The sequence below is a fragment of the Aythya marila genome, assembly GCF_965140915.1.
Source record: "Aythya marila genome assembly, chromosome: 1".
NCBI classification, from domain to species: domain Eukaryota; kingdom Metazoa; phylum Chordata; class Aves; order Anseriformes; family Anatidae; genus Aythya; species Aythya marila.
Window position 1 is genome coordinate 134392224 of NC_139042.1, and position 14788 is coordinate 134407011.

At 42.5% G+C, this 14788-nt stretch overlaps 1 protein-coding gene across 1 annotated transcript in view; it reads left to right on the forward strand.

The window, feature by feature from the left end:
- Positions 1 to 11057: 11057 nt before the first annotated feature.
- The window catches only part of PRR5 (proline rich 5), an 87402-nt gene continuing 83671 nt past the window's right edge, over positions 11058 to 14788 (forward strand). The window contains exons 1-2 of the mRNA XM_082763983.1: positions 11058 to 11299; positions 11420 to 11486. Coding sequence (XP_082620109.1) covers positions 11095 to 11299; positions 11420 to 11486 — 272 coding nt within the window. The 5' untranslated portion in view covers positions 11058 to 11094. The remainder of the gene's footprint in view (positions 11300 to 11419; positions 11487 to 14788) is intronic.

Below are 14788 nucleotides of genomic sequence, written 5' to 3' on the forward strand. Positions count from 1 at the left end.
TGGAGGTCTTTTTTCCAATTTTAATGATTCTATGATACACTGCCTCTATCTTGCAGCAGCCATTTGTCACCAGTCCATGCCCTATGTCTTGACACCCTTAGTCTGGTGGTTTCACATGATCTTCAGGCCTTTGTTGACCATGCCTAGCCTACAGCACAACTCTAATGCCATCTCCACATGGGCTGTAGAAGGAGCCTGTTCAGTTAGCTTAAGTGGACACGGATATTCCTGAAAGCCAGATCTGAAAGCCCTGGTTTAAGGACTCCATGCAGAAGTCTCACTGCAGGGGCTGAGCAAGAACATCTTCCCTTGAGCAACACAGACTCTGGATAAGCAGGGTTAAGTGGTGGACACGGGTGTTTTCTGGGGGCAACAAAGGATAAGAAAGCAGACAGGAGAATTTCTGACATCTCTGTTCAGTCTTGTTTTCAGCGTAACACAGCAGTGTTCACAGAACAGCTTGTACTCCCTTTGCAGTTATATGGTGGTGCTCTAGAGAGTTAATGTCGGTGAAGATGTGGCTTTTAGCTGGGACATGTTTCCTTGTGCCCACGTACAGAATAGATTAAAAAATGAAACCACTGGGCAAAAATTGACTTGGTAGTACTGAAATCTTGAACTGTTGGCAGAAAAAGGAAAGTCAGTGTCATCAGACTTTTGTTGACAATTATTTCGGTATGCATAACACACTTTCATACTTTGGGAGATAGTGATGAGGATTGTGCTGGTATTTGATTCTGCAGCCTTCTGTAATGCACAGCATAATAGGGAAAAACTCATTGTAAGAGTAACTTACAAAAGTAAACAAACATATCTCTTACATCATTGGCAGCATATGTGGCAATACCATTTTAAAGTTGACTCCTTTGATAGCTTCAATCAGATTTGATAGAGTCTGTTCAAAACAGATACTTGTTAGGGTTTCTTAGCTAAAGCATCCTCTCAATCTTTTTACAAATTCAGTATCTCAACACTGTGAATATCACACCCACCACCCCCAAAATACTGACAAAGCAAGTGGCTTTCTTTAGAAATGTCCTCTTTCCAAGTTTTGCATACTGAAAGTTCCTGTTCAGTTTCACTGAAGTCTAGCTTGTGGGTGGATCTAATGACATCTTCCCTCTTTATATTCATCTACAGCATATTGGCTATTCTTGTCCTGAAGGCCTAGGAGCTGATTCCTCACCACAGGCACCCTCTTGTCTGCCTGTGTGTACCAGTGAGGCTGGAAAGCAAGTCATTTGCTGCCAGTCCTGGGAGCAGGAACTTCTGCAAGAGTACCTGCATCACTACAACAACCAAAAGCTTGTTGAAAAGCAATGAGTATGCTTCAGGCCATACCCCTATGCTGACATAATTTCTTTGAGAGCTGAGAAATTAAGAAATATATTAAGAATATAGACTGAGAGTCATGACCAGCCTTTCTCTCAGCCTTGAGAGTCATGACCAGCCTTTCTCTCAGCCTTTCATAGAATCATAAAATATTCCGAATTGGAAGGGACCCATAAGGATCATCAAGTCCAACTCCTGGCAACACACAGGTCTACACAAAATTTTAGACCACGTGACTAAATGCACAGTCCAAATGCTTCTTAAATTCAGACAGGCTTGGTGTAGTGATCACTTCCCTGGGGAGCCTGTTCCAGTGTGCAACCACCCTATCAGTGAAGAACCTCTTCCTGATGTCTAGACTAAACCTCCCCTGCTTCAGCTTGACACCTTTCCCATGGGTCGCTATCACTGGTGACTAAGGAGAATAGATTGGCTCCTTCCCCTCTACTCCTTCTCGTGAGGAAGCTGTAGACCATGATGAGGTCTCCCCTCAGCCTCCTCTTCTCCAGGCTGAACAGGCCCAGTGCCCTCAGCCGCTCCTCATACATCTTTCCCTCTAGGCCTTTCACCATCTTTGTCGCCCTCCTATGGACACTCTCCAATAGTTTAATGTCCTTCTTGTGCTGTGGTGCCCAGAACTGCACACAGCACTCAAGGTGAGGCCACACCAGTGCAGAGTAGAGCGGGACAATCACCTCCCTCGACCAACTAGCGATGCCATGCTTGATGCATCCCAGGATACGGTTGGCCCTCCTGGCTGCCAGGGCACACTGCTGGCTCATATTCAACTTGCTGTCAACCACAACCCCCAGATCCCTCTCTGTGGGGCTGCTCTCCAACATCTTATCACCCAGTGTGTACCTATAGCCAGGGTTGCCCCATCCCAGGTGCAGGACCTGGCACTTGCCTTTGTTAAACTTCATGTGGTTGGTGATCAGCCAGCTCTCCAATCTGTCCAGATACCCCTGCAATGCCTTTCCACCCTCATCTGAGTCCACAACTCCTCCAAGTTTGGTGTCATCAGCAAATTTGATCGAAACACCTTCTAGTCCTACATCCAAATCGTTTATAAAAACATTGAAGAGGACTCCTAAAATGGAGTCTTTGGGGACCCCACTGGTGACCATCCTGATGTGGCCCCATTAACCACAACCCTTAGAGCCCTGCCCGTCAGCCAATTGCTCACCCATTATATGATGTTTTTGTTTAGCTGTATGCTGGACATTTTGTCCAGTAGGATCCTATGGGAAACTGTGTCAAAAGCTTTGCTGAAGTCCAAAAAGATCACATCAGCTGGTTTCCCTTGGTTGACTAGATGGGTGATATCATAAAAGGAAATCAAATTTGTTAAACAGGACCTACCCCTCATGAACCCATGTTGGCTGGGACAAATGACCACATTGTCCCCCAGATGTGCTTCAGTAATTTCAAGGATAATCTCCATAATTTTACCAGGCACTGACATGAGACTGATAGGCCTGTAACTGCTAGTGTCTTCTTTCTTGCCCTTCTTGAAAACTGGGACAACATTTGCCAGCTTCCAGTCTACTGGGACCTCTCCAGATTCCCAAGACCATTGAAAAATAATTGAGAGAGGTCCTGTGATGGCATCAGCCAGCACTTTAAGCACCCTAGGATGAATCCCATCCAGACCCATGGACTTGTATGGATCCAGGCAGAGCAGCAAATCCCACACACGTTCAGGGACAGTTGGACGTTTGTCATTCCCATCATCATGGTCCTCCTGCTCAGTGCACCCAGGGTCCTGAAGCCCAGCATCAGTGTTGAAGACAGAGGTGAAGAAGGCATTAAACGTCTCTGCTTTGCCTATGTCCTTGTCTCTGAGGAGACCTTCCCCATCAGGTAGCAGACATGTTTTCTTTGGTCCTCCTTTTTCTTCTTTTTTTTTTTTACAGACTTTTTTTTTTTTTTTTTCTCTGCATTTGAACACCTTGGTCCTCTCTGAGGAGCTCGCTATGAAGGAAAAGGTCTTGACAGATTCATAATCAAAGCTTTGGCCAACCTGGGATCCTATCACACAATCTGATGGCTTTCTTAAAATGAGTTAGCAAATTGACCTGGATTGAATCATCATAGTTGTTTTTTTTTCTTTTTTAAAAAAAAAAAAAAAGAAAAAAAAAACCTTTTTTTTGGTCTTTTTTTCTTTTTTTTTTTTTCTTTTAAAAAAAAAGAAAAAAAAAGACTTTATTTTGTTACTACACTTTTCAAAAAGTTCTGAGAATGAATCATCAGATCACCATACCTCTTTGTGCATCTCTTTTTGCCTGTCTCTGTTCAGCTGTCAGCCTTTAGGGCAGTAACTGTCTTGTACTGTGTACTGTACACTGCACATTGGTGGTCTTGCTCTGGGTTGAGGCTGCTCGAAGATGATCTGAAGAGGAGAGATGGGCACTTCTTTTCTCTGACTTTGGTCATCAGGTGCACTGCTGTCTTGATGCCCTGGGCAGAGGCATTGGCTATGTTTCGTCTCGGACACTCACAAGTGACTCTAAACCCTGTGAGGCAGCATCATATTCACCAAACCTCTCCTAATGTTGGTTCAGTAGCTTTGTTTTTACTTCCCTTCTCCTCAGCTCAGTATGGGCTGAAACTGCCATGGGCCCAGGCAGAGGCACATCCTCCCCTGCTTCTTTAAAAGTCATTAGATCTATAAGACTTCCCCTCTGCAGAACATCTGGCCTAGCATCAGCAAGGTACTCCCTAAGTAACTTGTGCTCCAGGCTCTCCATCTGCCTCTCTGGGTTGAGACACTGGTCTTAAGCTTTTGCAAAGGCAGAGGAAAATTTCTTTGAGAGAATAAGGAAGCCCTTTTCTGTCTCTTATCCAGTAGTGTATATAAAGTCCATACTTTGTGAGAATGTGAGAAAGAAGCATGGTAAAAGGAAAACAAGTAACTTCTACAGAAAAAAAAAAAAAAAGGCATCATCATCAGAAGATGTTATGCAATATCACTGAAACTCTTCAGTGACTTTGTGGCTGGTCTAATCAGTCTTTTACATTATGGAATTTTTTCCTACATATTATTCATTAAACAAAGGTATTTATTAGAGCAGAAACTGCAGCATGTGGCATAGATAACATCTTTCATCTTTGGGGGAAGGAAAGGGAGGAAGAGCTCTAAACATTTTTTGGAATAGATCTTGCCTTTTTGTGAATGGCACTTAATGCTTTTTTCTGTGGTAGGAATGATGTATTCCTTAGGAGTGCACAGAAATTTTCCACTGTCTAAGCAGGTAGGAGCCAACAAATACCCCACTACTGTTTCCACACACCTTGCTCATCCATGACTTGCTCCTAGTATACTCTTCTACACTGTTTTTCTTCTGAAAGCTTAATATTCCATACAATGGACTTTGTCTGCTCCTGAGACAAACATTTAAATCAATGATTTTCCACACTGATTTGTGGACTCCTTGATGTTTTTGAATTTTTTGGAACCACCAAAATGTGCAAATGAAAAAGGCACTGTATTGCTAAGTGGGCTTGTGTTTGGCAGCTAGAAAGATTGAAAACCTCAGATTAGGCAGAAGCAGAAAGTGTTATACCTGTACCTGTCTGTTTTGACCACCTGATAATAACCCTGTCAGAGCAGATGTTCTCCAGAGGAGATGAATTACACAGGCAGTGTTTATCATTCTGGTGGTACACAAGCTTTTCTTCCAATTATTTGCATAGGTTATTAATTTTTCCATGTTGATAAGTGCTTTCCTCTCTCAAACTTCATTGAATTGTCCCTCTTCAGGGTATCAGTGAGAAACTCCTAAATGACCATGAGTTTCTCCATGATCAAGGATATTTCTTGGTAGATTTTTTTTTTTTTTCTCCCACAAAGCCTTCTTAAGAAATACCAGGATCTTGTGAACAGGAACCAGACTTGCTTGTGATAGAAAATATGTCCTTAAGCAGGATTGCTACTTACCTAATTACACGCCTATATATCCACATGGATATGCCTCTTGATGTTTTGAAAATACAGAAGAGACCTTGAAGAGAATTCTCAGAAGAGAATTGAGACCTTGGATCTTGCTGAGTAGCAAACTATCTATCATCACTTTGATATGACATGTTATATGATATAATATGATCATACTAAATATGTAATATACTATAATATAATTTATGATTCCCACTGTCTTCAGCCATTCCCAAAGAAAATTAGACTCATGAATAGCAAGAATTTTGTCAGCCTCTGTTGCTCTCCTTTCCCTAAAAGAGCTGTATGGTGTCTGCAGTGACATCCCATTTCCTTATGTAGCCAGTAGAGGCCAGCAGTTTAAACTCCAGAAATTTGTAACCCCTGCATGTGAGATTTGAGTTCACTTGTATTTGTCGAGAAAGGTCAGCCATGAGAGCTACTGCAAACAAGTGTTAGAGAAAGGATAAATGAAATGGGGCTGATTTAAACGGTCCAGGGCATTCAGTCATTATGCAAGCAATGTACCTAGATACATTAAGGAGATCAAATGTTTATTTAGGAACAGCAGTGGCTGTACAAAGATAGGTTATACTGTATTACAGAAACTTCAAATCTTTTCATAGTAGTAGTAACCTTTTTTGAAAGAACTGTTGCAACAGTGGGTATAAGGGAGAAAATATGTATGAATTATTATTTTATTACTTGAGCATCAGATTTGCAATGTTACATATAAAGTCATTTTGATATATAGATTTTAAAGGAGAGATCTTATTACTCCCTACAGCATTACTAGCCTGCCATTATTAATATTTAAAATCTGTTACATAGGACTACTGTGAGTTTGTTCTTCAGGGTATTAAAAACAGTTCTTCAAGAAGAGAACAGCCTCTCTTAAAGAAAAGCCTCAACAGTGCAACATAAACCAAAAAAAAAATATGAAATGAGACATATTAAAATGAACATATTTTCATAAGAACCTCCAACTGCTGATTGATACATGTGGGTTTTTAGCCAAACATTTCCCTTACAAAGTCTGTTATTACACACTTCAGAATCTCATTGTTCTGAGAAAATTAATCATAATTATGTTCCATCTCTGCTTTGAGAAAGACCCTCAGCACTTGACAAGCTTTAATGACCTCATAAGGTATGAGAATAACTTATGCAGGAAATGCAGTCAGTGCTGCCATGGAGTCTGGCAACTGCTTAGTAGCAAGTCAGCCATGCCATATGGTATCTTGGGTGGGGGAGGAATGGACGTATCCGTTGAAACAGATCTAGTGGTGAAATGAACAGTGGTCCCAATTCAGAGGTCCCGTAGGACCTTATAAAGGATGGCCAGAGAAGTGCTGTAACCCAACTCCCTGGATCAAAGTGTGCTACTGACTCAGAAGGGCAGAAACATTACATCAAGGAAACACCTGCAACAGTCCCTGCAGTACCCAGAGAAAATCAGTACAGAAATGTTATTTATTTCCTGCAATGTTTCTTAAGATTCAAAGCTTTTCTTAGCCTCCCCTGTTAGAGCTGTTCTGCTTTGAGGAAGTCATGAGACACTCAGCATGGCTGAGAAAGTCCCAGGATCTGTTGACCAGGGTAGGTCAGAAGTTTGTCTAGCTTTGAGAGTCTTTTCCTAATGAAAGCTTCATTTGAGAATTCCTGCCATACCCAGTCCTGGTTGGTTTACAAGATGAGATAAAAACAGGTAGGAGGATGGTCCCCTTCATGGTTGTAGCCATCTTGTCTGTGGGATGGTAGGTTCAGGATGGTAGGCTCTGGCTAAACCTGTGGGTTTGAGCAATGTGAAGCATGAAAAGAGCAGTGATCCCAGCTGGCATCTCTGCATGGTAGTACAGTGCTGTTACCAATAACTGTGCTTAGGGCTGACATAACACTGAATTATATCATTAAAGATGCTGTGTTTGTTTTTTTTTTTTTTTTTTTTTTTTTTTGTAGTGTTGGCTAAACAGCAGTTCCCTTTACTTCTCTGCAAACTAAGTCAAAACATCTGTTTTATGTCATGTATCCCCCAGTACTGGCCAAACAATTCCAAAATAAAAAAATAAAATAATAAAAAAAAAAAAAAAAAACAGTTCTAGTGTTCAAATCTGTTTTCTGTTTGCTGAATGCTTGATAGCAGCCATCTTCATGTAAAGAGTCACTGAAGTGCTTACATTTTAACTTATCACTTGAGGCATCAGTTGAGGTTGGAAAGTTCCTGGACCACCGAGACGCAATGTGAGAAGGGATGCAGGATGTCTAAGATGCGTGTCAGTATACATTGCTGATTTGTTATGTGCCTTTCAGCAACTCATACCTGCTTATAAAATAGAAATTTAAGAAATAGCTATCAGTGTCTTAACAGAATGCTTTGAGAGTGGTAATTAGTATTAGTGAAGTATTTGGTATTCTTGGATAAAAGGCTACAGAAAAATAAATTGTTATCCATTATGTTGTAAAACAGATCCCACTCCATTCCTAAATACTCACTTCATCCTAGGCTGATAGCAAAAACTAACAAGCTCATAAAAAAGGTAAGATACAGTTGCCTGGGGACATTCTTAATCAGAAGGTCTTTCCTCCTCAGATGAAAAAGACATCTACAATGAGCAATTTCTCTAGCCAAGAAACAAAGAAAAGGCTTCTTATGCTTAGTTAGATAAGGGGGGTAATTATTTTGCAGTGAGACGGGGTGTAGGAAGAAGGCTGTATGATACAGGCATCTTACTTCTGAGCCACTTAAATGGAGAAGGAATCCAAAGTTCTGTGGCTAAATCAAGGATCAGAAGTTAAAGGTCTTTATCCCGGTTGCCCCATAGCTGAGGAAGCTATTTAATCATCTACTCAAGCCTCGGTTGCCTTTTCCGCTGTCTACCCTGTACCTTTTTGCTACAAGCATTTCAAGCATTGTGTTTATGGTTCCTCTTCAATTCTGCTGAGCTTCCCATCCTCAGATCTACAATGATCACTTGCAATCTGAGGAGATTCAGCAGTAGGGACCTGTAAAACGAGTGTGCACACAAAACCTGTAACTCTGGGAAGTAAAGTAATTCTGACCTTGTATTTTAACCCACTGGTGAAAACTAACCTTTCCTATGTGCTCTCACTTAACTGTTTAAAAAAATGCCTGATTGGAAAGGTATTGTTGTTCTTGCAGATGATCTGCCTCTAGTAATACCTGTGGAATGAAGCTACCTGGAGTAGACATGCTACAGCTTAACTGGGGACACATGCTGGTAGTGATACTCCTTGACAATCTGAGCTTGTAGTTTTCCATAGCTCTTACCCAGTATCAGGACATCAACCTTTTTCCATTAACTCATCCTTTCTGCAGCTCTGTGGTTTCCTGTGTTTGTTCCAGTGCAAATTTCCTTCCATCCACAACTTTTGTTGTGCAGCTTCTACTTTGGGAGGCAATAATTTTGCCCTTGTTTTGATGACTGTGAACCACTGAGGGCACAAAAAGAATGCTAACAGCTAACACCCTACATTTCCAACAGCCCTACATACTCTTTCTGCTGCCATAGCTGAGACATCTAAAAAAAAGGTGCCACTTCAGCATATGAGGCACCAGGAAATGTTGGCTTAAAATTAACTTTACTGATCTTCTGTCTCTTTGGCAGCCTGAGGACATGAGCACAAGCAGTCTCCTATAGCACATGGATGACCATGGTTCTTGCAGCACCGTCTTGGAACCTGCCTGAGCATAGCTGATGCAGGCTGCAAGCGTGGCTCCTGCTGCCTTCACTGCTGCCACTTGGGCTGGCCTGGTGAGTAACATTGTGGGTGAAAGCCGCCCTGCTCCTTGCAAATATTCCAGCTGAGTTTTGCCACTTAATCAAGCCTCCTCGGCAACTGCACCCAAGGGAGGAAAAGGCAGATCATGGAGCTGGTGATCCAGGGTAAAAGCTGCTGCTGTTTCTCTCCATGTCTCAGCTGTTTTGCTTGTTATCCCTCTGCTCCCTTTGATCACCTGGTGCAGGAAAATGGAAAGGGATGGAAGTCAGACCAGGCTCTATCAGTAGGATAGCTCCCAAGACCTAGCACCTCCTTGTGTGGAATGTTTACCTTGTCTGGCAGATGATCTGCACTGAGCAGCAAAATCCCTTGGGCAGAGAAAATCCCAGACTCCTGTCTTGCTGGAAGCATGTTTTCAGGTGGAAATATGAGGCTGGCTCTGGGAAAGGAGGATGTGTCACATGGGGAGCAGGGATGAGCTTAGCTGTCTGTTGAGTTAGCTTCTGCTGCTTTCCTGGGCATGCTTTGTTTGGCCATTTCTAATGGATGATATTCCACCTAGCCAGCAGTCAATACAAACTAATACTACAAAATAAGGCTCTGATCCTGCAAGAGGTTCCTAACAGAAGAGTTTTTGTGCCTGTGCAGTATTGATGGACATCAGTTGGGCTATGGATGGGTGCAGACAGGTTTTAGATTTTGGTACAATCCTGGGGCCTAGCCATCACCAAAGTCAGCTCTAAGCACTAATTCTCTCCTTCTCATACTTGATAGGACATATACTTTTTTTTTTTTACTTTTTTTTTTTTTTAGCTAAGCTTTCTAGAGATAATTAGAGATAATGCAACTTGTACATTTTTGCTTTGCAAAACAAGCAAATGTATTTGAGACTTCTGAGGACAATTTTAGATACCAGTTCCTACCAAGAAAACCAGAGTTGGTTAATTGTGATTCTGTGAAAACCTCTGGGTCAAACACCTGGCTCAGGTTCCTTTGCGTGTTCATTAATTGTTTTGTTTTGTTTTGTTTTGTTTTGTTTATCATTTTGTTTAGATTTCTAAAATTGAGACAACTTAAAAAGCACATATGAAAACATCTCTTCCAAGGGTTTTATTTTGCCCTAGAGACCCTACTGTATGAAAAAAAGTCCATGGTATTGAAGAAGAATATGCGTGATCTGGGGAGAAAACTACCCCATGATCCTAAGATTAACTCTTCTTTCCAGTCAGGGACACTCCCTTCATTCTTTCGCCTCGGGTTTAGATGGACAATGGTAGCTTCTCCAGGCTTATGTGGTCAGTTAAGCTGATGAGAAACCACAGGAATATCATTGTGTATGTTTTGTGATTCTTGCACTACTTTGTCATGGACTTGAGAGTCTTGTGATTGAGTAGTGAAACATCGTGATTTCTGAAGGTATAAATACCCAGTGACAACCCATGTGCTTCTGTTGACTACAGAGAAGACAGGAAACAGACAACTGTGTAATTTAATTGCTTCAAGTGCATAATTTGACCTGAACATTGCAAATCGAGGAGCCCTTGTGTTTTAATGCTTAGTTTCCCTGATACCCTGTTACTGTACAAAGTGTATTCTGAACAAACGCTGGATCCATTCCACATGCTCCCTCACTGCTACCCAGCTGCCACCAAACTGGGCAGAAAAATAGTAAGCAGCCCCTCCAGAGACCAGAAGACCACGGGTTTTGGTGCCGGTGGGACAGTAGTGGGATGCCGTGAGCAGAAATACCCAGACGTGTGCCCACTCCTTGGCACGGCCCCTCCCTTGCCCAGCTCCGCTGAAGCAGGTGGGAGCAGCCGAAGGAGCTGCGAAAGAGACGCGGTGGAATCGACCTGTATAAAATCTGCCTTGGTTTAAATCCCTGCGGATTTAAGCTTTGGATCCAGTCACTCACCAAAACTCCCCTCTGCCAAGTCGCACGTTTTGGCCCAAGGCCCTGCGCCCCCCCAAGCGGGCCGGGCTGCGGGGCCACACCCACGAGGCCATGGGGCGCCCGGGCGGGCCTGCGCGGGCAGAGCGGGGCTGGGGGAGAGGGGGCTGCGCTATTTTACTTTACATTTTATGTTATGTATATTTTATATTTCATATTTTATTTTATTCTATTCGCCAGCTTCCTTCACCCAGCTGCCGCCGCGCCGCGCCTCTCCCCGCCCCGCTCCGCCCCCGCGGCCGCGCATTGTGCGACACGGCCCGGCCCGGCCCCTCCGCGCCGGCAGTGGGGGGTGGCCGGAGGCTGGGGCCGAGCTTGGGGGCTCCCCTCGGCGCTGGGAGGTGAGGGGCGGGCGGCCGGGGGGCTCCCGGCTTTGTTCGGGACCGCTTGGGGCGGGGGGCCTGGGGCTGGGTAGGCGTCGCGGCGGGGTCTGCGTTTGGCGCTCATCCCCTTTCTTGTAGGGTCCGGAAGAGCTGCTGGGGGCACCGGGATCCTGCGGGTCGGCTGCTGGAAGCCTTATTCATGCAAGTAAGCTCCATGTGCGCATGTAGGATATACTTACCCATTTATTTATTGCAGAATTATTTATGCTTTTATTTGTCAATTGCAGAGAAGGTGTGCGTGTTTCCATCGTGTAGTGGGTGATGGTCTTTGGTCACTGCAGCCGTGTGCATGTGTCGTGCGAGGTCACTGTTGATCGGGCGAGCATCGATAAAGGTCCAGTGTCGTCATTTTCGCCGGGAATGCATTAAGTTGGATGCACACCAGCCTTTTAATACTGTGGAGGGTACAAGAGCAGGCAGCCTGAGAAAAGGGAGTGAGGAAATGATTTAGTTTTTCTACTGCTTCTGATTTCTAGCCGGTGTGCTTTTAAGCATTTCATTTTAAATCACAGGAAATAATCAGTTTCTGCATCTATCAGGGTGGTGATTAATTATCAAAAGATAAGTCTAAATTTTGATGCTTCCTTTGAAATAAATGGCTTTTGTTTTTCTGTCTCACGAAGTCTCATGCACAGATGAGTTTCTTAAGGGAAGAGAGGAGTGTTAGGTGATGATGAGGCAGCTTCCTTACAGTTTGAATAAGAGAAGTAGTACAGTATAGGCCAGCTATACAATAAGACACACTTGACATCTAGCAGATAGGTGGATTTAGGACTGTGGTGCTGCCTTGCAAAACTATTCCTTGTTCATAACTTCTCCCCTAACCAAAGAATAGTGCTTCTGAAACTTATTTCTGGGAGTCAAATGAATGCTTTGTATAACCCCAGTTGTTGGTGATTGGTTTTTTTTCTTTCCCATGGTAGTCTATTCATATGTTACAGTGAAACATGTTGACAGGGATTTCATATTTATAATACACACCATTGGTAGAATGACAATACTTCATCTTTCTTATTAATGACCTAATTAGGGGAAAAGTCTGGAAGGAATAGGGAATTAAGACGTCTTCTCAGTGGATATGCAATAAACAGATAATACAAAGCAGACAGTGTAAGAGGAATTTCCAAAAGAATTCATTGCCCAAGACAGAGCTGGATTTTTAACACTCATAGGTTTGTGTTTAGGCTCCAGAGAAAACTGCTAGATTCTCAGTACTTTCTTTTTAGTTCTCAAACTTTCATATCCAAAGTTCTGTGGGAGACCTTGATGGAAACCTTTCTGTGTCAGCCAGTAGTGCAGGTCAAGTTCTGAGTCTTCACCATTTCAGAAAATCAAGCCCTGAGCAGGTCAAAGAAAATCTGATCTTTACAGTTACAGTCACTTCCCTCCTTCCCCAACTTCTGTTCTAGAGGCATTGTCTTTCAACTTTTATGGCAGATAGAATTAGTTGTAAAATGTAGCCACAATAAAGTGAGCCAGCAAAATTATTATTTGTTTGTTTTTTTTGTTTGTTTTGTTTGTTTGTTGCTTTGTGTATGTGTGTAAAAGCCAGCGTGATTAATGAACAACTTCATAAACACACATGATAAAATGCAAGACCTGTAACAGAACTGTAAGTGGCAATTACTCTTTGCACAAAAATAATAGGTAATGGCTAAAAATAACATTTCCTGTTTCAACAACAGAGCTAAATGTTGTAGTGGGTATTAGCTTAAACAAGGTAGATTGGTCCAGAGTTGGCAGCTCTAACAATCTGTGCCAGCTGGCACTCTGGCCTATTTCATTTTCCTTTAAAGCATCCTTCTTGCACGTGTGTTTGTTAACAAACCACAAATGCAAAGCAAAAAGCTCTTCACCAAAGGGAAAATCAGAGCTTTTTTGCTGCACAGTAGTGACATTATAATTTCTGAAGTATGTTCTGATCTCACATATCTCTACGCAGATAGCTGAGCTGTGTTCAGCTTTTGCCTAGGTTGGTCCTGTTTGTGGGAAGGAGCATCCTTGCTCCAGAAGGAGAGCGATTCGGTCTGGTTCTGTGAGGTCAGAGGTTGGACTAGGTGATCTTCAAGGTCTCTTCCAACCTAGATGACTCTGTGATTCTGTGATCTAATGGGTTTAAGTGCTTTAACACTACTGATAGAAAAATGTCTTCATATCAATGGAAAATTTGCCTTTCCTATAGCCCTGGCCACAGTGTCTGAAGGAACTGTTGAATTTTGAGAGCTGGTAATTATCTGGCTACATCTGTGGTCCAGGACTCATTGAGCACTAAGAAAAGAGGAAATGACAAATGGTTGTCCAGAAGCATGTCTTGCTGGTGCTGTTTGCTTTCCCTATGGTTTCTTAGGACAAGAATGGCAAATTTGTGTGGGGAAAAAAAAAAAAGTGATTAATTATCTAGTGTGTATGTAGCCCTTTATCTAGTGTGTATGTAGCCCTTTGAAGATGGGAAGTACAATATAAGGATTGTTTGAATTAAGTGTTGCTATTCATTGCTGTTATAGACATCACTTGCCTGTTCAAGATTTCTGTGTTTCAAGTTGTTGGCAATTTTAAAGCATTGTTTAAACAGTGGTTTAGATCTGTTTCAGCAGAAAGGTCAGTAAAAGTCTTTTAATAGGGGGAAAAAATAGGTAAAGATTTTTCTGTTCAAGTGTTTTTTTCAGTCGCTGCAAGATCCACGTATATGGGAGAGGGGAGGAGGGAGCTGAGTGAGGAGCTGTGGTGTGAGGTAAAATTCTGATGGTGTTCTTTCACGCCATCCTGCAAATACATTTGTATTTAAAATTTTCAGGCAAGCCAAACTGTAGGACCAGTGCAGAATGCTAAATGAAATGTGACAGCTAAATCAGAAAATGCCACATAATGATTGTGGGAATTCCCTTGCTTAGACAATTGAGTTTAAGACTGTTACTTGTAGTTATTACAGATCTGAAACAAAGACAGGCATGGGGAAAAAAAGAGACGTCCATTTTATTCAAAGCTGTTTTCACTTCAAAGATGTTTACATTCTGTCATGTTACCCTGTGACTGCTGGAAGGCTCACAGGAACTGTAAAACCAAAATCCCTTCCTGCCCATCAGCTAGCCACAATATACGCCTTTGTGTTGCTCAGGCTGAAATTCAATCTGCTTGAGAGGCTGAGGAGCAGTTTGGGGTGCAGTGTTGAACCGAGAGATTATGGGTATCATCACACATGTACCCTTTATGCTGCTTGTGCAAGCAGATAAAGCAGAAGCTCTTTTGGGAAACTTCGTGATGTATGAGAATAAAATATAGTCATGCTCTCTTCTGGTGTGATGCGGATATCACACTGATGACTACCAAAGAAAGAACATGAAAGACATCAGAAGAGCTCAGTGTATTTTACCTTTTCACATGTAAAATTTCGGTGTCTGCAGTCAGTGGCAATGAATCTTCCTGCGGTGTGGGCTGACCAGCAGTGCA